Here is a 20,108-nt window from a genome sequence, read left to right as displayed (position 1 = left end):
ATGCTGCCCAACAGGATGGGAATAAACAAGTTTGCTTGTTATATATATTTATTTATTTATATTTATTGTGGCTGTTACCTTTTTTTCAAATTAATCAAATAGGAAAGCTGTGGTTGGGAAACAGGATGGGAATAAACAAGTTTGTTGCAATTTTAATAATATTGTTCAGATTTCTGTGATTTTTTAAATCCATTTTTTAATCCATTGCATTTGTACAGTTGTTTTCTTGCTAAAAAAAGTATGTAGCTTTCTTTAAAAAAAAAAAAAAACGGTGCCATATTTATTTATTTGTACGTATATATATATATATAAATACATGAACATATATATATATATATATATACAGTATATATATATATATATATATATGTATATTTATTTATATTTACTGTGGCTGTTACCTTTTTTTTCAAATTAATCAAATAGGAAAGCTGTGGTTGCTGATACTTTACTTTCACCTTATAAAATAGAATGTATGGAACAACCAAAGACGGCCGTGTTTTGTTTTATTTTATTAATAGCATTATAATATTGGCAAAATAAATAAATGTAGATTCCTTACCACCTCCCTCTCCCCACTCCATTTGTTATATTTATAAAATGAATTAAACCATTTTTAGAAGCCCTTGCTAACATGTGCCGTCAGTTTTTACCCTAAATTTATTTATTAATCTTTTCTGATTTGGATTTGATCGTTCTGATGTTTTGGGCCTTTCATGTCAGTTTCTTGTTGTAAATTGACTGTTTATGCCATTCTGACTGTTGTATTCAACTATCCAACTTCAAGAATAACATGAAAAAACCAGAGACCACCTTCTGACGTCATCCGTGTGTTTTTATTATGAATTTTTTGAACAGGTTATTTCTTCAGACGGTTATCAATAACAATCAATCAATCCATATAATCCATGTCATTGTGTCTATAAGTATAGTTAATTGTCCCAATGGTAACCATTGAAATAATATAGCTTATTAATGCAAATTTATCCATTCTTAATATCACACTGCAAAAACAACAGGCCTTTATTTACTGACAGGTTTCCACTGTACACTAACACAGACAGAGAAATAGTCACAGGAAAAGAGAGGGAAGTGCGAGCTGGAATGAGGAAGGGTTGGCACAGTTGTACATTCAGAAACCAAAAAAAGCAGTGGCAGTATCTAAAGAGTGTAAGGATGGAGAAAGGACGGAGGAGAAAAGAGAGAGGGAGGATGATGGCAGAGTGGGAGTGTTTAGGCATTACAATAATGTGCCTTTCTGTTTCACTGTGAATCAGATATTAACAAGTTTTAAATTACACAATTGAACACACAAATAAATAGACATTCATCAAGCCAATCATTACCGCTCTTATTACTAATACTATTATTGTCATTGTCACTGTATATTACCAGTATGTTACCAGAGATATTAGAAAAAAATTCCTAGCCTAGCCTATCTGAAAGTGCAAAGACTGAAAATTAACGCAAATAATGAAACAACAAAAAATGATAATAATAGTAGTAGTCATTTGTATTTACACACATTTAAGTACAATCAAAACTGCCCAGGTTGAGCTAACATTCTGATACAGCAGAGGGCATTGCACTGTACTGTGTTTTTCGTGAGGTTGTGAGAAGAGGTGCACAAAAGATTTGTGTGTGCGTGCATGCGTGTGTATTGTGATGCTTAAAAGAAAGCACTTGCATACCTAGCTGCAGTCTATCACTATTACGAAACACCTTTACTGACTAGTCCTCTATATCTGTACATGTGAATTTGTTCAAGGAATGTATCAAGAGACAGATTGTGCAGAGGAAATACAGCTTCTGAAGTCGTTTTGTACTTAGACATTAGATTAGTTACAAAAGGCTGTAATTTGAAACATTCTGAGTCAATTAGTTTATACGAGCTGACAATTAGTGTTTTCCTTATGTTTAATACAGTGTTGTGAGCACATCAATTGGAGAGGTTGTAGGGTGAATGAACATAATTGTGCCATTAATAAATATTGGGATCTGATTCGAGAGTGATGACTAGGGAATGCTTTGTGCATTGTGGGAGCGTACATTCCAGAGAGAAGCATTGCATTCACAGAGGCTGAGAACCTATAATTGTGTCACAGGTGTTTTAGACACTTTTTTCATTATCTTTGATGGTGAGTCTGTGTGTGTATATTCCTGTATTTTAAATGAGTGGGAGGAGTTTTAGAATGTGGGCATGGCTAATTGGCTCAGTAGCGCCTGGGGGCGGAGTCTCTTCCCTCTTTCTTGATGATGATTCGTTGGTCATCACTGGTATCACCGGGCGAATCCACTACTTCTTCCTCATCATCACACTCTCCTTCAATATCTGCTGCAATGCCCATGCGGTTCTCGTATGTCTAAGAGACAGAATGCAAAGAGAGACGTGTAAGATACCACACATATCAGTAATAATGCTGATACACTACAGTACAAAAGTTTGGGTGAGTAAGAGATTAAAAAACATAAAAAAATAACAGTTTCATTCAGCAAGGATGCATTAAATTAATCAAAACTGACAGTAAAGATCTATTTATAATGTTACAAATAAATTATGTTGTTTTTCATTTTCATTAAGGATTCCTGGGAAAAGGGGAATCATAGTTTCCACAAAAATATTAAGCAGCACAGCTGATCCATATATTAATAGGAAATGTTTCTTGAGCACCAAATCAGCATATTAGAATGATTTCTGAAGGAACATGTGACTCTGAAGACTCCATCACAGGAATAAATGACATTTTCAAATAGAAAACAGTTATTTTAAATTATATTTCACAATAGTACAGTTTTTTCCCCCAGTATTTTCGATCAAATAAATGCAGCCTTGGTGAGCATACAATTATTTTTCTCAAAAATATAACAAAAAAAATGACCGACCCCAAAGCTTTGAACAGTAGTACATGTATCTACTTTTGGATTCATACCTCCATTGGGTTCACAATGATGGTGAGGGCCGAATCATCCCATTGGTTACTGCCCTCTTTGCCTCCCCCTCTTGCTCCGTCACCACGACGGTGGATGGAACGGATGCGGAAGACGCCAAGAATCACCATGACAACCAAGAAACCCACGCACACCATGATGATGACAGTTGCAGCTCCTGGAACAACTTTACGCATGAGGAGAGAGAGAGAGAGAGAGAGAGACATTGTTTATTCTTTATAGTTTATACTTTTTTAAAGGGTTATATCATGAGGAATAAACTGTCTTTTGAGAAAGACATACTTAAAATATTTTATTATACTATTACAATACACTGTAAGTTTCAAAACTCAAAACTCTTGCAGTAAAAAAAGACAATTTACTAACATTATAAATTGACCTTAAGAGCTTAAATAACCCTTAAATAACTTTACTAACCATTTAATCACTTTTAATCCTATTTTACCTAGAAGAAAAATGAGATATATCAGTAAATATTTGTGTTTGCATATTTCAGACATGTACCTGAGTTGCGGTGTGGGTTGGGGAGTGTGTGTCCACTCAGTTCTCCAGTGTGATGGGATGGGTGGAGGAACTGCTGCTGAGACGCCAGCAGGTGAGACGGATGGTACAGACTGTCCAGAGAATGCAGGAAGTTCACCTGAGCAAGTCAAAGACAGTGAGATTGTGTGTTAATTATCAACATTAAGAGTGTAAACTTTCGATGGTGTTCTTTGTCAAGAAGTGTGTGTACTAGGTTAGTGCAGCTGTAGGTCAGTAGGTCAGGCTGAAGGATCCATATCAGTGTCGCGTGTGTTCAGAGGTGTTTATTACCTCCAGCGTGAGCTCGTTGCTGGTGTACCGGCCGTTCATTTCTGAGCACGACAGACGGAATCTTCTTTCAAAACGAGCAGAGCCCTTTGCTAAGCGATAGCGAATGGAGCGCAACACATCCTCGTACACAGAGATAGACTCCGCTCCTGAAAGAGAGAAAGGATTAAAGAATATTTCCTGTGAAATAAATAAGAATGAGTTCATGAAACAAAAAATTATCTTTGTTAAAGCTACAAAAGTGATTTTCTCTTTTGTTGTTTGAGTAACATTGGTGACAAGCATCTGTGGGTATATTAGGCTGCTGTCACTTTAAGACTAAAGCAAGGATCCAATATAATGATTCGCATCCGTTTTCTTACTCAATTGTTTACAACACATAACCGACTGTTTACGAGGAGACTTGCCGAAACAGGCATTTTGACTTCATGTTGCGTGCACATGACCGATCAAGCTCAAAAGAAAGAGAAAGAGAACTGAACAGAATTGAATGCGCACACATAAAAAAGCGCGCGAGTTCCAGTCTTTTTGCGCTTGATGCTTAAACTGACAGGACTTAAAACACATGCAAATGATAAACATTCACTCTATGATGGATAAACTTTGCAATTAATCTGCGAATCAAACGCGTTCCTACCCAGGGAGCAGCTGATTCCTATATTTGACATTGCACATCCTTGTTGTGACTATCGCGGACGCGATATCGATGCTAAAATTATATATTGTGCAGCCTTAATCAAAAATCTTACCCCAAACTTTTGAACGATAGTGTACATGATTTACATTTACATGGTGCGTTCATGTCCTCCTGGGAAGTTCGTATTTAGGAGGTGGGAACTTTCGTCGGAGTAAGATGGCGGAGTACTTTCTCTTAATCAATTACTCAAAAACACAGCAAGGTTCTTAAAATCTGCTTCCAGAAAATGAAGAACAAGGAATGTGCATCAGGTGTGTTTTGCTTTTTTATGTTTTTAATTCATTTATGAAGACACTGTAAACTTTAGTGTTACATATTATATTGTTATATTATAATGCTATCATATTCTGTGCAGGCAACTAGCTTACTGCGCTGTTAATAGAAAAGCCTGACAATATCACTGCTCAAGTATTGTGGTATTCCGCCATGTTTCTCACTTACACGCCCCCAACTCGTACAGATCGGGGCTTAAAGAAAATCCTGAGCTCCCCACTGGTATTTACGACACTGTGGTGGGATTCATGTGCGTTCAACTCGTAAATACTCAGCAAGCAATTTTGCCTTTAAAAGATGTCTAACAGCCGTCCAAACACAGCCCTGACGTATAGGCTAAAACAAGACAAAATCTGGGCTGTCAGTGAAAACCATTGCCCAAGAATAGAAGCACAGGCTACCCATAGAACATGTCAAAGAAATTAAACCAAACACCTTGTAATCACTGTCGACTTTGCTTACATGATGGAACATCATACATCTCGCAAGCGCCATGTAACCAAATTCAAGATTATTTGGGCTAGAAGTAGGTTACTCATAGCTGGACTATATCAGGTCTATAGTTAATCTAGACGGTGAAATGACAGCTTTTGCTTGCTGGGTACGATCTTGACGACATGACTTGAACACACCAACAGTCCTAAAAGTACCCGGGCTCTAAAGTAACACTTAAACGTATAAATGTTTTAAATTATTCAATAAAATATTAAACCAAGTGACATTTATTTTGAAGAAGCACAAAAACGAGCACAATAGCACAAAACACTATTCAATTTCTAAAACAATTTATACATATTGTTCAAAATTAAGACAAACTTTATTGTAATTAATGGCAATGTAAGCTGTTAAGTTAATGATGAAAAATTACCAGTGATGGCAATGTAGGCCGTTGTGTTAATGATGTCCAGCCCTCTCTCTCTTAACGCCTCCATGTCAACCAGAAGCTCCTCCCTTTCTGGGTTTAGCTCCTCGCCCAAGGGCTGGACTTCACATCCATCCAGAGTGTGAGCCACAGCATCTGACATCAGTGCTGATAAAGAGACAGAAAAATACTGAATAACTCTCTAGCCTTTGGCCATAACACTGAAGTGAGAGGAGAGCAAAGTTCTGTTTCCTGCATTGCACAAGCTTAAAGTTACAGAATAACAGAATGAGTATAGGTTAACCTGTAAGCAGATAAGCAATTCCATTGCTAGTTTTGCTCACATTTTCTATAGACAGACAACGCTTGCATACTAACTTGCAAATATCTGATGATTGATCTTGACTTCTTTAATAGAAAGTCCATCTATGCTGCACCACCTCCAGACAAAACCAAAACACGCTCTTAGACTGCAGATCTTTTGTTCTTAGTTATTCATCAAGGTGAGCCTCTTGGCTATTACAGGGTCTGATGTAGAGATCATTTTCCAGAAATAAATGAAAAGAATTCGTTTTGATAAAAAAAGCCCATATAGAGGTCATCCATCAAGCTGTGAGTTCACAGTTTTAGGTGAGATGTTCAAAGCTTACCCCCTCCTTCCATGCCCTGAGCAGCTGTGTTCACAGCATGAGACAAGGAGCAGACGATACGGAGCTCAGGAAACAAGGGAACCCCTTGAGGACCCTCAAATTCAGCGGCTGGTCGGGCCAGGTGGGGTCCCACCCCAGACAGAGAGATCTGCGGGGCGTCAGGCTGGAGCACGACCAGGTAACCCTCCAGCTGTCTGAGAGAGAGACAGCTCTCTTCACTGAAACACCTGCAGAAGGAAAAAGAGAAGTGTAAACTGAATATTTAGATACTTGAGAATAAAGTATTTGTGTCATTTTGCTGGAATGCTTTATGATTATGATGTGTTAAAAGCTAACACATTTAATAATGCTTTAGGCTGATTTGTCTTCTATAATAATGTCATATTTTTATTTGGTCTGGTTTAAGTAATAAATTATTGATCTACACCACCATTCATAAGTTTGAGTTGGGTTGGATTTTTTTATATTTTTGAAGAAAGTCTCTCATGCTCACCAAGGTTGCATTTGTTTGATCAAAAATACGGTAAAAACAGCAATATTGTGAAATATTATTACAATTTAAAATAACTGTTTACTATTTTAATATATGTTGAAAAGTAATTTATATCTGTGATGGCAAAGCTGAATTTTTTAGCATCGTTATTCCAGTCTTCAGTGTCACATGATCCTTCAGAAACCATTCTAATATGATGATTTTCTGCTCAAGAAACATTTATTATTATTATCAATGGTGAAAACATTTGAAATGTTTTTTTTTTTTTACAAATTAAAAGTCTACACAAATCTTACTGACCCCAAATTTTTAAATGGTAAAGTATATATGATTAATTGTTGTTCATTTGATTAATGAATCAGTATGTTATATTATTAATTAATATTTGATAGTGTGACAGTATTCACGCTTCTGTATGTAGAAATGTGTGCCCATATGTTTATGTGAATATGTGCTAATTAATATGTTGGTTGTGAGCAGCTGGTTACATTTATTGTTGATGCTACAGCTGCTCACCGCGACCCTTTGACTTGATATCCCAACATCTTTACAGATTTTCTTCACTCTGCACTTAGCAATTGGTTGTTTAATCGCCTTCTCTTTAATTCGCTTTTAATTTAAATTTTAGCTTAGGCAGGTAAACACTAACCTACTTGTCCACTGCAGTAAATTGACAAAATGACTAATAATATTGAGTCTGAATTCATAAGACTTTAGATATGTTGGTTAATTTGAAATGCTGAAGAAAGATCACTATTTCAGCATGTGGGTCGTCATGTACCTCAGAGAGGTGGTGAGTTTGAGCGGACGGACACCAGGGGTGGCAAATCGTAGAGAGTTCCTGTATGTCACCTGCTGAACAGCACGGTTGAAACTTTCAATGTCGTCTCCCTCTAACACCAGTACGGACTGGCTAGGGTTCACATGCACCTGAGGAAAATAAACTAGGGTTAGTAAAATAGAAAAAAAAAATCGAGCTTGTTTAAATGTTACAGGAATTTTCCAGGTTAAATGCAACTTGAGCACTATTGACAGATTACTACAGAAAACAATTTTGCATCTCAGTTAGACAAAAAAACAAACCAGAACATTTATAGTAGTGCATTTAAAAAGAAATGGGGAAATGGGCCTTTGAGAAGGAATCTGGGCTGTGTTATGGGTAAAAATTATAGTTTGAATGTACCTTCATGCCTGAGCCCAAAGTCTCAAGGTCTCCGAAATCAAGGCCCTCTCGACAGGCATACAGGCACTCCACTACACTGTGTGGCTCCACATTTCCTGGACGCACTGTTACTCCTGACAAAAGCCCTTTGTAACCACTGACAAACTTCCCTGTGGACCAAAATGAGAAGATATATAAATATGAATATATAGATACAGACTATTTTAAGAACATTAAACAGATGCTGGCATTTAACTGAGTATCTCTATTGATCCCAGAAAGCTCATGAATAACACATACTTGCACACCCTCATCCACACACAAACATAGGCATGTTCACCTGTGTCTTTACTCTCTGGCATGGTGTTGTTCACAATGTCTTTCGATTTCTCTTCTGGCTCTATAGGGAGGAATAAGGGAAAGTAAGTGAATAAAAAGCTGTATTCATTCATTTTTAAGGAATAGTTCATCTAAAAATGGAAAGAACTGTCATTCTTCACTCACATACATGTAATTTGAAACTTACATTAACGTTTAAAAGTCTTTAATGCTCGCCAAAGCTGCATTTATTTGATCAAAAATATAGTAAAAAAAAAAAAAAAAGTAATATTGTGAAATATTTAAAAATAACTATTTGCTATTTTAATGTATTACAATTCATATTTAATGTTATAAACTGTATTTAAACCATATATATAAAAATATATGAAAATAAATTGCTCTACAGTTCAAAAGTTTTCTATTTTATTATACGTTAAAATGTAATTTATTCCTGTTATGGTAAAGCTGAATTTTCAGCATCATTACTCCAGTCTTAAAGGAGAAGTTCACTTTAAAAAAAACTTTTGCTGATAATTTACTCACCCCCATGTCATCCTAGATGTCCATGTCTTTCTTTCTTCAGTCGAAAAGAAATTAAGGTTTTTGATGAAAACATTCCAGGATTTTTCCCCATATTATGGATTCTAATGGGACCCAAACGGTTCAAGGTCCAAATGACAGTTTCAGTGCAGCTGCAAAGGGCTTTAAACGATACCAGACGATGAATAAGGGTCTTATCTATCGAAACGATCGGTCATTTCAAAAATAAATAAAAAAGTTTAAGTTTTATAAGCACAAATGTTCGCCTTGCTCTGTTCTGTGATGCGCGTTCGTGACGTCACGTAATACGCAATTACGTTGAAAAGGTCAAGTTTGATGTGTTTACAAATGTGCGGGAGGAGGACCATATACATTTTAAAATGTATTTGTGTCAGTTTAACGTTTAAAATGCCCATTCGTGTGCGTATCCTAGGTGCTTTAATATTAAAAAGCCAAAAAGAACATTTTTCAAGCGTGACCTTTTCAACGTAATTGCGTATTACGTGACGTCACGAACGCGCATCACAGAACAGAGCAAGGCGAACATTTGTGCTTATAAAACTTAAACTTTTTTATTTATTTTTGAAATGACCGATCGTTTCGCTAGATAAGACCCTTATTCATCGTCTGGTATCGTTTAAAGCCCTTTGCAGCTGCACTGAAACTGTCATTTGGACCTTGAACCGTTTGGGTCCCATTGGAATCCATAATATGGGGGAAAATCCTGGAATGTTTTCATCAAAAACCTTAATTTCTTTTCGACTGAAGAAAGAAAGACATGGACATCTTGGATGACATGGGGGTGAGTAAATTATCAGCAAAAGTTTTTTTAAAAGTGAACTTCTCCTTTAAGTGTCACATGATCCTTCAGCAATCATTCTAATGTGTTGGTTTAGTGTTCATTAAAGATTTCTTCTCATCATCAATGTTGAAAATAGTTATGATGCTTAATATTTTTGTGGAAACAGTATTGATTTTTTTTTTTTTTTTAAAGATTACGATGAATGAATGTTCAAAAGAACAACATTTATTTGAAATGAATTTATTAGAAATCTTTTGTAACATTATAAATGTCTTTACTGTCACTTTGATCACTTTAATGCATCCTTGCTGAATAACAGTATTAATTTCTTTGAAAAAACTCCAAACTTCTGAATGGTAGTCTATATTCTGTCATTTATACTGGAAGAAAAAAAGCAATATACATGTTCTTTTCAATTAAAGTTCCAAGAGGTCCGGTCTCTATATTTCTTTCCCAGCGGAGGTCAGGGCAATGCTTTTTTGGAACACTTATACATTTCCATCGGGGTTGCCGTACCGTAATACTTTATAAAAGAAAAAATACTAAACACTCAAAATAGTTATGATAGTCATGAATAGTTATGAAAGATAAGAATCCTGGGCTCGAGAGCAAAAGTAGTGATGTCTAAGAATTTTTTACCAATATTTACCAAAAAAAGTAACTGTTTATGAATATGAAAAGGTAAGATCAGCCGTTTTAACAGGCTACTATTTTTAGACAGCTATGTACGTGTATGGCTCATAAAAGGCCTTGGGACTGAGAAAACATACTGTGGGTGCACAGATTACCTCTTAAGGAAATTATGGACCATTTTTATATTTTGCTACTACTAAAAACAAACAACTTATATAATTTAATAATCAAAACTCTCATCATGAGCACAAAACAAAGTAAACTAGTCATTTCAAAGTTTTTTGTCTTTCCTCGCCATCTCTAAATAAATGTTCCAAATTATAACATTGTTTATTATGAAATGCTCTTAACATGCTGATTAATGTATGGGGAAAATCAAAACATCTAAAGGAGGGATTGTTCACCCAAAAATGACAATTCTGTCATTATTTGCTTTGTTCCAAACCTGTATACATTTCTTTCTTCTGCTGAACACAAAAGAAGATATTTTGAAGAATGCTGGTAACCAGTTAATGTACACCATTGACCTCCATAGTATTTATTTTCCTACTATGGAAGTCAATGGTGTCCATCAACTGTTTGGTTACTCATATTCTTCACAATACCTTCTTGTCAAAAACCTGGTTTAGTTAAACGATCTGAGTCATCTGTATGACAGGTCAAAAATAACTATTAGCTGCGTTCTTGTTTTCTGCAGCGTTTTAGCAAAAATATCTATTTTCCTGCTCACCGTTTCTGATACTGTTGTTAAAATAACCACGTCATCTGCAGCTCTTAATGTGGCGGTTAACATCTTTAGCAGGAGAGAAGCAACCCGCACAGAGCGGAAAATGTTTTTTATGGAGTCCCTGGTCACTATGAACTGGTTTTATATGGCTAAAGCGGCATAACAATAACAAGTTCCACAAATTATTTTTTTTATAATTACTGCTCATGGTATGAAATGACATGAGGGTGAGTAAATAATGGCATAACTCAACTGTCATTATTAGGCTAACTATTACTTAAAGCCGCAGCTCAGTGTCAAAACATTAAGAGGTGATGAACACAGACTATGTGACCCAGTTGGCAGAACAGAGGGAGATTGAAAGCTTGAGCATCTTTCCACCACACACACTCTAAATGAGAGCCACAGTGTGTAAGAACGGTTCTGTTTAGCTAAATAATATATGAGTCTATTAATAGCTGAAACACAAAGTCTCAGAAAAGAACAGTACTACAGATTTCTGCTCCACCTACTGCTGATATCTTCACACCAATTGAAGATTTATCACATATGACTAATTGTAAAATTACCCCAGCATGCTCCGATGACCAGCCGTTGGTGTGGTGCGGGGTTGGGGATAGCTCCGTTGTCATGGATGAGTGCAGGGTCGAAGGTCACACCATCCACATATAGTGTGACAGAGGGGAACTGCACACTAAGGGACAGGTGATGCCACTCACTGTCACACACCTATCAGAGACAGAAGTCAAAGTTCAGCTAAGCTCTGAAAAAAGGGTCTGTAAACGCAATCTGCATATAAACGCAGATGTGCGTTTATATGATGCAAAACAAGATATCTCAATTAGTTCCTGTGACAGACTGTGTGTGACAGAATTCGAGTAACTGAGATTTGCTGTCACGGTTAATTTACCTGTTCCAGTTTCCAAAGGAATTTGACGGGTCTTGCAGCGGACACATCCGGCCAATAGAAGAGAGAGAGACGACAGCCATGTACCGATAAAGAGTAATGAGAGTATGTGTCATCTGGAAATGATATCATAACACTGTTTAGTAGAGCAGCTCAAATATGACCAGGGACCATTTATGACCATTGAATACAAAAATTTTGAACAGAATTAAAACTTTTTAAATAAAAGAGTGTGAATAACACAACACTTGAATTTTACTGGCACTAGTATCGACTACTGAAATGTTGACATGATGACAAAGCTAGCACAGACTGACCATTCTTTACAGTGCTGCAGACAATAGTCTCCTCCTCTTTACGGGTTCCCCTCGCCTGATTGGCTGGTGGTTGAGAGCTGGCACCTCCTCTTCGCATCCAGAGCTGCAGGGTGAAGTGGTCGCCGGATACTGCTGAAGCAACTGAATCAGGCACTACAGCAACATGGGTGGAGCCATTGAAGGAGAAGACCAGGGATGAATCAGAGGATGGTAGAGTCGGCAGCGCGGCGGTCCAATTGGTTGCAGGAGATGGAGGTGGAAGGAGGTCGACTTCACCCCTCACAGCACCTGAAAATGTTCAAAGCCGACATATTATTGATTTGAAAACAAGGCTGGTGTCAGCAAGAGCTATGGAATTATGGAGTAAACCCTAATTTGAAGGGATTTGCATCCTGCTGCTAATCTGAGGAGAACGGAATGTTTTGTGATATTTTCCCATCTGCTCTAAATGAGATGAACAGTTGGGCGACAGTGAGCACTCCAACAGATAAACTCCAAAGTCCTCAATTTTCTGTCCGCTAATCATGTCTAATCCTAATGAACAAGGGTCTGCCATCATCAAATTCAAACTGTAGACAATTTATCAGAAAAATGAAACGTTTTCCCAGATCAGAAATTGATACCATTTGCACACGTACCACAGAGTCTGCGCACAGATCGATCGGAGTAGCTGTCCCTGTCACAGCCCTTCCCAATGTGACCCGTCTGAAGCTCAACAGTAGCCTGGATGTTCCAAACCGTCTCCTCGCAGGTCTCCAAGTGCAGGTTCGGAAAGAGAGGGATACTGCCGGAACCAGGAGTATACTCGATGCGCTTTGTCCATCCTGTGATTCAAACACACACATATAATAATACGAAATAACATATGTTGAGACATAACGTTGTTGATTTTCAATCATGTTGAATTCATAGCCAAATACATTTAAATATAATTACCGATCCAGCCTGGCTTGCAGGAAGGTTTGACTGTGACTATGACTTGAGCATCAGCCTGAGCTCGATTCTTCCCACAATCAAATGCTGTCACCCAGAAACTGTGGACACGCTGGCGTTTGGAGTCCAGTGGCTCAGTGTTCTTTATGTTCCCTTGATTTTTAAGAGATAGAGAGAGGTTTATTTATATGGCTAGATAGGCACATAGAATGTTACAATATTTGAAAGCCAGAGGCTTTGGTGACTAATTGGAAATTATAAAACAGATTAGGGACACTGAGCATAAAATAAAGAAAGCAAAAGATTCAAAAGCAGCTGAAAATGAGAGCAAAAACAAACAAAGCAATGAAAGACGACAGCAACAGGTGAAGGCCAAATTTGAACTGGAGGGGAGAGAGAGAGAGAGAGAGAGAGAGAGAGAGAGAGAGAGAGAGAGAGAGAGAGAGAGAGAGAAAGAGAGAGAGAGAGAGAGAGTAAAAGAACGATATTGAAGTGGCACAATAAATAAAAGGATATTCACACAGTGGTGTCTGGTACAGCCTGAGTCGGACTGACCCAAATTACGAAACCAAACCACACACACTACAGCAGAAAAATCTGCAAAGTCATGGCTTAAAGGAGGACTTCTCTTCCTTGTGCGCCTTCCTCTTTGTATCTTTCTCCCTTGTTTCGTTTTCTTTCCATCGGCCAGTTCCTTCTTCATCAGCATTTGTCATGTTACAAAATGTCGGCTATTGATCGCCTCCCCCTCAGTCTGTCAATGGGTGCTCTGATCTGCATTGAATGATCAGGATGGGTCACTATCCCTCAGTCTCACTGCAGAAACTGGGATGTTCAGAGAACTTGGATGTTACCCTAAAAACCAGCTTAACACTGAGATGCCACCTCATTTTTGAGATAAACAATTATTTGGAACAATTGTATAAAATGATGATCTTCACGGGAAGGATTACAATATTATATATTACAATAATATTATGGGGGTGAATGTAGAAGCAGTTTTGGGCAATTTTATCACCATCATCAAAATTAAATAATTAAACAGAACTAAACAGACCACTGACTTCGATTGTATGGACAAAAAATACTGACATACATTTTGTATTTTATGTCCACAGAAGAAATAAAGTCATACAGGGGACATAAAAGAAAATGATACAGATTTGTCATATAAATCCTTTTTGTTAAAATATGTAGATAGCTAGTAAAAAACAACCTTTACCTTCATACTTCAGAGAAAAAAATGTTCATCATGCGTTCAAAAGATTTAATTGTTCAATTCAGTCCAACAGTTTTTTTTATTTATTTCATAACTAGAGTTAAATTGCTTCCAATCTCACAGCCTTAATCAAACCTTGTATGGAAGCTACAGTGAAAACCTTTTATTCATGCTAAATTTTAATCATCAACCTGGAGATTAAATAGATATTAGTTTGAAATTAAAGACATCAAAACTTAAAACACCAGACTAAAATATAGAACAATATTGTTTGCAGTTGTAGTTCTCACCGTCGTTATCAATGGTGAAAGGGACGTTGGGTGTGATGATGTCATAGAAGCAGATCTGGCTGTACTGTGGGGAGCAGTCGGCATCCACGGCTTCCACCCGCACAATCCGATCAAACAGACGACCTTCAGGCACCGACGCCTCATACCGACGCTCAACGAAGACAGGAGAGAACTCGTTCACGTCATTTACACGAACGTGCACGGTGGCCCTTGGGGAAAAAAAATGGTTAGGAGTGCAATTTAGAATCCAAAATGGATGACCACAACAGTTTTTTTCATGAACTTGCAAAACCCAGGAATTTAAATAGTAAAAAATCTCTTACTTATGGGATTTCTTGCTGTTGGTGCCGTCAGGACCTTCACCGCAGTCATACGCCTGGATGGTGAAGCTGTGCTCCTTCTGGCTTTCACAGTCCAGAGGCTCCTTGGACCGAACCAGACCTTCTCCAGTGGAGCGGTCCAACACCACGGCCTCAAACTGTGCCGAACCAGAACCACCTGGTCCGTTGTGAACCCTAAACCCACAGATCTCCCCTAAAAAAAAGAGAAAAAGAAGTCTGCACTGATTACATTTGAATAAAATATAATAAAGTACGTGACAATCCATTTCCAAAATCCTAATTTAAAGTGCCATTACTACACAAGTGAGAAAAACATTAATGTGTGAAATGATGTGAAAAGGGCTGCTGAGTGTTCTTCTGGAAGTAAACACTTGTCTGTGTTCAGGAAGTGCTGTCACAAATGACACGGCACTGTGAATGTTAGCTCAGCCTGCGGAGGGGAAAGGTCTGTCAGCCTTAATCCCTGTGTAATTCATGTAATTTGTGTAAACATAACATGTAATTACTTACCGCAGTACTGAACTAGCTGCAAGAAGCTTCAAAGTTGCTTCCTCCCCTTCAAAATAACCCTTACACCAAACCCCTAACTAGACCCTGTCAATTGGAAGTACATTAGTAATATGATTATGCACAACTATTGCTTCCGTTTCACACTTTGGGTGTAAAAGATTATAACTACCGACTAAAGGTGCGAATTCATCATTGTTCTGTGAATTTTCAGGAGTGAAAGCCAGGCATTTTAATAGGAATCTATGCGGTCAAGAATTTCATGGGCGATAGATTTCCCCAAGCTGATTTTGCAACGGTTTCAAGTTGGTCACATCGATTCGGTGCGTTGACCAACAGAAAACTGCTTGGTTTGACAGTGTCATCTGTGTGAGCTGTGCTATTGACAAAAGACAATGGAGCCCACTAAACTTTGCTAATGTGACTTTAAGTGGATTAATCATCACAGCATGACTATAACAAGTAAAGGTGCGACATTATCAACATCTTTACCTGCATAGTGCAGCGGTGCGTCTTTATCCAGGGCGAACAGAGGAGGGTTGAGGAGGACAGTGTTGTCGTTTTCCATGACGATCCCTTGGTACTCCGTCTCGATCCATGGCTTGTGTTTATTTGCTGAGAAAAAAAACAATCACAAAAGCAAGGGACAGGTGTGAGAGACACAGGAACAAACTGCGATTCAGAACAAACGGCTATTTTTTTTTCTGACAAGACTATTTATAACACGCCGTTATGAAGGTGAGTGAGCAGAGGTTCAAAGACGAACACAAGGAGATCAAGTCGAAGGAATGTGCAACAAATAAAAATGTCGTGCTGAATTTTATTGGCAGATGGTGCGATGGTTCGGCCAGCTGTACGTATGCATTAAACACTAGCACATTAAGTTACAAACATACCCATATGGTGATCCACCAAAATTGTGTGATGGACACACACAAACACACAGAATGATATGCATCGCTGCTTTGCAGAGTAATTAGATGTAGAGATGTTTGGCCTGATCGCACACCGTGAGGTATATTGCACCTATCACTCAAGTACAGACATAAAGCTCTCTGTGAACGCTCAGAGAAAGACCGAAGCATGCAAACCTACATCAAACTCCATGAAAAAGAGAAATCTTCAACAATAAGGGTGACCTGCTGGCCTGGGGTCTTGCCGGTCGGCGCTGCATTATCATTATCTTGAATGTCCCATTTTATGCCTTGACTTAAATGTTTGGTTTTCTGTGATGTATTTTGTATTGTTGTTGCAAATTCCCCAGATTTGTCAATGAGATAATGTTATCTAGCTTGTCTTAAAAACATTATGTGTTGAAAACGGCAAACCAATCATATTTTTGCATTTGTATGCCATTGTTTTCCAGTTTTTTATTTATGGAGTGTTGGTGTTACATTATAGGTGTATAATTTCAAGTTTTATTTGCTTTTTTCTTGTAATACATTCAATACATTTTTGGGTTCAGTCAGTTTTTTTTTTGTTTTTTTTATAAATGAATACTTTTATTTGCATTAAACTAAAAAATGTTTACACTGTAACAAATTGGAACAATTTCTATTTCAAATAAATGCTGTTCTTTTAAACTTCCCATTGAGCAGTATAATTTTATTAACGCCAAATCCTGAAAATCATAGTATCCACCAAAAAAAAAGCATTAGAAGGATTTCTAAGGGATGTAAAGACTGGAGATTAGCCCTCACATGATTAAATTCCATTTTACAATATTGAAATAGAAAAGAGGTATTTTAAATAGTAACAATATTTCAAAGTATTACTGTTTTTATGGTATTTTTGCTCATATAAATGCAGCCTTGGTGAGCAACTGAGCATAAGAGACTTCAATCAAAAACATTTAAAAATCTTACTGATCCCTACATTTGAATGGCAGTGTATATTTATATATTAAATATATCAGTATAAATGCAAACAAATATCAATTTAATGAACTTTTAAAAAATGTATATTTCATGAGTTCGCACTAACATATAATCAGATATAGTATATAGAATATGCATATTTGGCGTGCAGTCCAAACCCAGAGTAAGCCCCATCCCTGGCTGGGATAGGAATAATCGAGAGAAGGAGTTGGGGTGGAGGAGGGATGCTGGAAAACTTCTCTGATGCTGATTGGTTCGATTATCTGAACGTGCTCCTCCCGAATTTTGTTAATAAAACATCATTTCTAGCAAATACGTACTGTTAAAAATAAAAACCAATAATTATTTTGCGGTTGTGCCAGTAAAAATGTTGGCAAGGCACGTAAAATCATCACTACTAATCCTTATTATTGTGCCCTGCTTGATTAAAATGACTCTGGTCATATTATATTATCCTACTAGACAGTGTGCTGACCACTAACTCAATGGACCAGTCTTGCATGTAAGGATTTTTCATGTGTGGCTGCATGCTGACCACCTCGCTCTCATATTTCAAGTCAGTCTGTGTTTTTTTTTGCCATTTATCTCTCTTCCTATCCCTCTCTCTCCCACCCACCCACGCCTGCCTTCCTCCCTCTCATCCCTCACTCAGCCATATAACATTAATCTGAGCATCAGACCACTGGATTACTCCTCGGATTACAGACTCCCTCCATTTATCACACGTGCCGCTTTCACACAGACTGACCAGAGCGTTTTTTTGAACGACTCTAACAACAGCTGTGACGGAGGATAGACAGAAAGAGCTACGCATGTCTGTGATCACACACCCGGGAGAAACATTAGCCGTAAATTAAGAAATACAGCATCTCCGGTTTCCCACATCTCTAAAAATAGCTAAGACGAGAATAGATAAGCTTTCACCCTTTTCTTCAAGGACAAGAGTCGACCTCTCACTCCCTCTCTTTTTCTCACAGAGATCCTACAATATATATCTAAGCATCCTCTCTGTCCTCCTCCAAATTTTGCTCCCCCACCAGTTAGTCTACATATCTATGTCATTAGCTTTCATCTCTTCACTCTTATCTTCCAGTGTGTCATTCCATGTCTCTTCACTTTTTTCAGTGTTGTCTCTTCCCATTTCACCTTGAGATGAGACCTACCTTTTGTGGTACTCTACAAAATCTAAGTTGTCATTCATACAGGGGGCATATATTGAATAACTGACATGTTTTCATACTTAACAGCAGCAAAATGAATCAAGTTACTGGTTTCAATCAACTGTACGTGCCGAAAAGCTGCCAATGAAAATGTTAATACACTCATTCGCACTTCATCATCAACACAATGCTCAATATCAACATTCAAAAGGATGGAGGAGACTGACCTTTGTTGCCATGGGCAACCGAAGTCAAGCAAAAGAGGAGAAAGGAGAGAAAACTCATTCTGGCCATCTGAGGGAGGAAGGAGGGGAAGGACAGAGGGAAATAACATGCATTAACCTGATATAAAGCATGTTTAAGATAGAGGACAGAGGAGAAACAGATAAGTGCAAGGACAGAGACAGAGAGACAGAGATATATCTCCTTGCTTGCATTTCTTTAAACGTAAACATATAGACTAATACAAGCTCTGAGGTAGGCTACATGTGAATATGATATGTAACACCCTTGACATCATCTTTATGGCCTAGTTTGACCGAGTAGGTCTGGCTTACATCTGAGATAATATATATAGTCCATATTTACTAGTGACAATCAACAATCAATAAAACCTTAATATTAAGCGATTTGAGTGCGCGTGAAAGTGAGAAGTCTGCGCATCCTCGTTTACACGCGCATGCAGGTGTATCCTCGAGACTGTGCGCGCGGACGCGTATATATCACATAGGCAGGTTTGTTAACAGAATATCAAATGTGATTCATTACACATGTCCTCGAATAACATCTGTTTTGAAAACATGTATAAGCCATTTACATAAACTACATCAATAGGCTATTCTTTTTTTTAATAAATGAAGATGAAAAGCTGCCAACTTGAATGACGGGAAGATGTGATATAACCTACTGGTGTTTCAAACGCGTTATTAAAATGTTACAGCTCACTCATATTTGTAACATGTATATGCGACAAACATGAATCGATTTTTCAAGCCTGTAAATAAATTCAAGCGACCCGAAATCACCATATCATTACATATGTAGGCTACAAGCAGAGAACAGTTAAGATGGTATTAACCCCTGTCATAAGCGCACGAATCGAATTAGAAATATTATTTTAGGATGAAATGCACGTTACCGTGAGGTGTGAGATGGTACCCTGCTCAGTCTCCTCTAAGCATCCGTCACACACTCACACACCTATGACAGCCTGATGCCCGCCGACACACGAGCACAGCGAACGCAACGGGTGGAGCGATGGGGCCTCCGGTGCCTCACGAAATGATTTGAACTGTGAAAAGGAGCGAAGCTGGAAGAATATGAATATTATATACCAATAAACCAATGCCCCCGTTTTCGGTGGACGCCGTGAGAAAAAAAGACAGTGTTATATCTCCTCCCTCTCGCAGTTTCTTAACCCGCCCACACTGCGTCTCTCTCGCTCTCAGGACTCACCCCCGGTAAACGAATTTACAGATCCTACTGCGACGAAGGCTTGGTTCTTAATATTCATAGTACAACCCTCCGCCATTGGAAGGTCAGAACGTAGCTAATTAATATTCATTAACCAAGCGTGTTCATTGGAGGATGTTATAGCGGAGTAGTTAATATGCAACAACCAAGCCGTTTCTATAGGAA

At 37.9% G+C, this 20,108-nt stretch overlaps 1 protein-coding gene across 3 annotated transcripts; it reads right to left on the bottom strand.

Annotated features, from left to right (window-relative positions):
• Positions 1–822: 822 nt before the first annotated feature.
• On the bottom strand, positions 823–19,916 carry clstn3 (calsyntenin 3). Of its 3 annotated transcripts, none has more exons than XM_084435717.1 (19): positions 19,609–19,916; positions 18,698–18,764; positions 15,926–16,048; positions 14,909–15,119; positions 14,586–14,794; positions 13,080–13,229; positions 12,782–12,967; positions 12,144–12,431; positions 11,830–11,942; positions 11,489–11,648; positions 8,237–8,296; positions 7,918–8,066; positions 7,516–7,664; positions 6,242–6,468; positions 5,598–5,759; positions 3,763–3,908; positions 3,454–3,589; positions 2,931–3,115; positions 823–2,363 (listed from the first exon to the last, which is right to left on the bottom strand). In XM_084435717.1, the coding sequence occupies exons 2-19, from the start codon at positions 18,762–18,764 to the stop codon at positions 2,214–2,216; spliced, it is 2,871 nt and encodes a 956-aa protein (XP_084291843.1). In that variant the 5' UTR covers positions 19,609–19,916; the 3' UTR covers positions 823–2,213. The 3 variants fall into 3 exon arrangements, with proteins under 3 accessions (XP_084291843.1, XP_084291845.1, XP_084291844.1); XM_084435719.1 differs by having other exon boundaries at positions 19,805–19,899; XM_084435718.1 differs by having other exon boundaries at positions 19,671–19,877.
• Between the last annotated feature and the right edge of the window lie 192 nt (positions 19,917–20,108).

The sequence above is a fragment of the Rutilus rutilus genome (assembly GCF_951802725.1).
Source record: "Rutilus rutilus genome assembly, chromosome: 17".
Lineage (NCBI taxonomy): Eukaryota > Metazoa > Chordata > Actinopteri > Cypriniformes > Leuciscidae > Rutilus > Rutilus rutilus.
Note: the sequence above shows the minus strand (reverse complement) of the source record. Positions and strands in the feature narration are given on the sequence as shown.

Bases quoted from the DNA above. Each gene is read 5' to 3' on its own strand.
- clstn3 (XM_084435717.1), bottom strand. From the start codon at position 18,764: ATGGCCAGAATGAGTTTTCTCTCCTTTCTCCTCTTTTGCTTGACTTCG. The intron at 8,297-11,488 runs GTAATTTTACAA...TCCTCCCTATAG, and splicing joins GGTCATCGGAGCATGCTGGG to AGCCAGAAGAGAAATCGAAA. The intron at 3,590-3,762 runs GTAATAAACACC...TGACTTGCTCAG, and splicing joins GCAACGAGCTCACGCTGGAG to GTGAACTTCCTGCATTCTCT.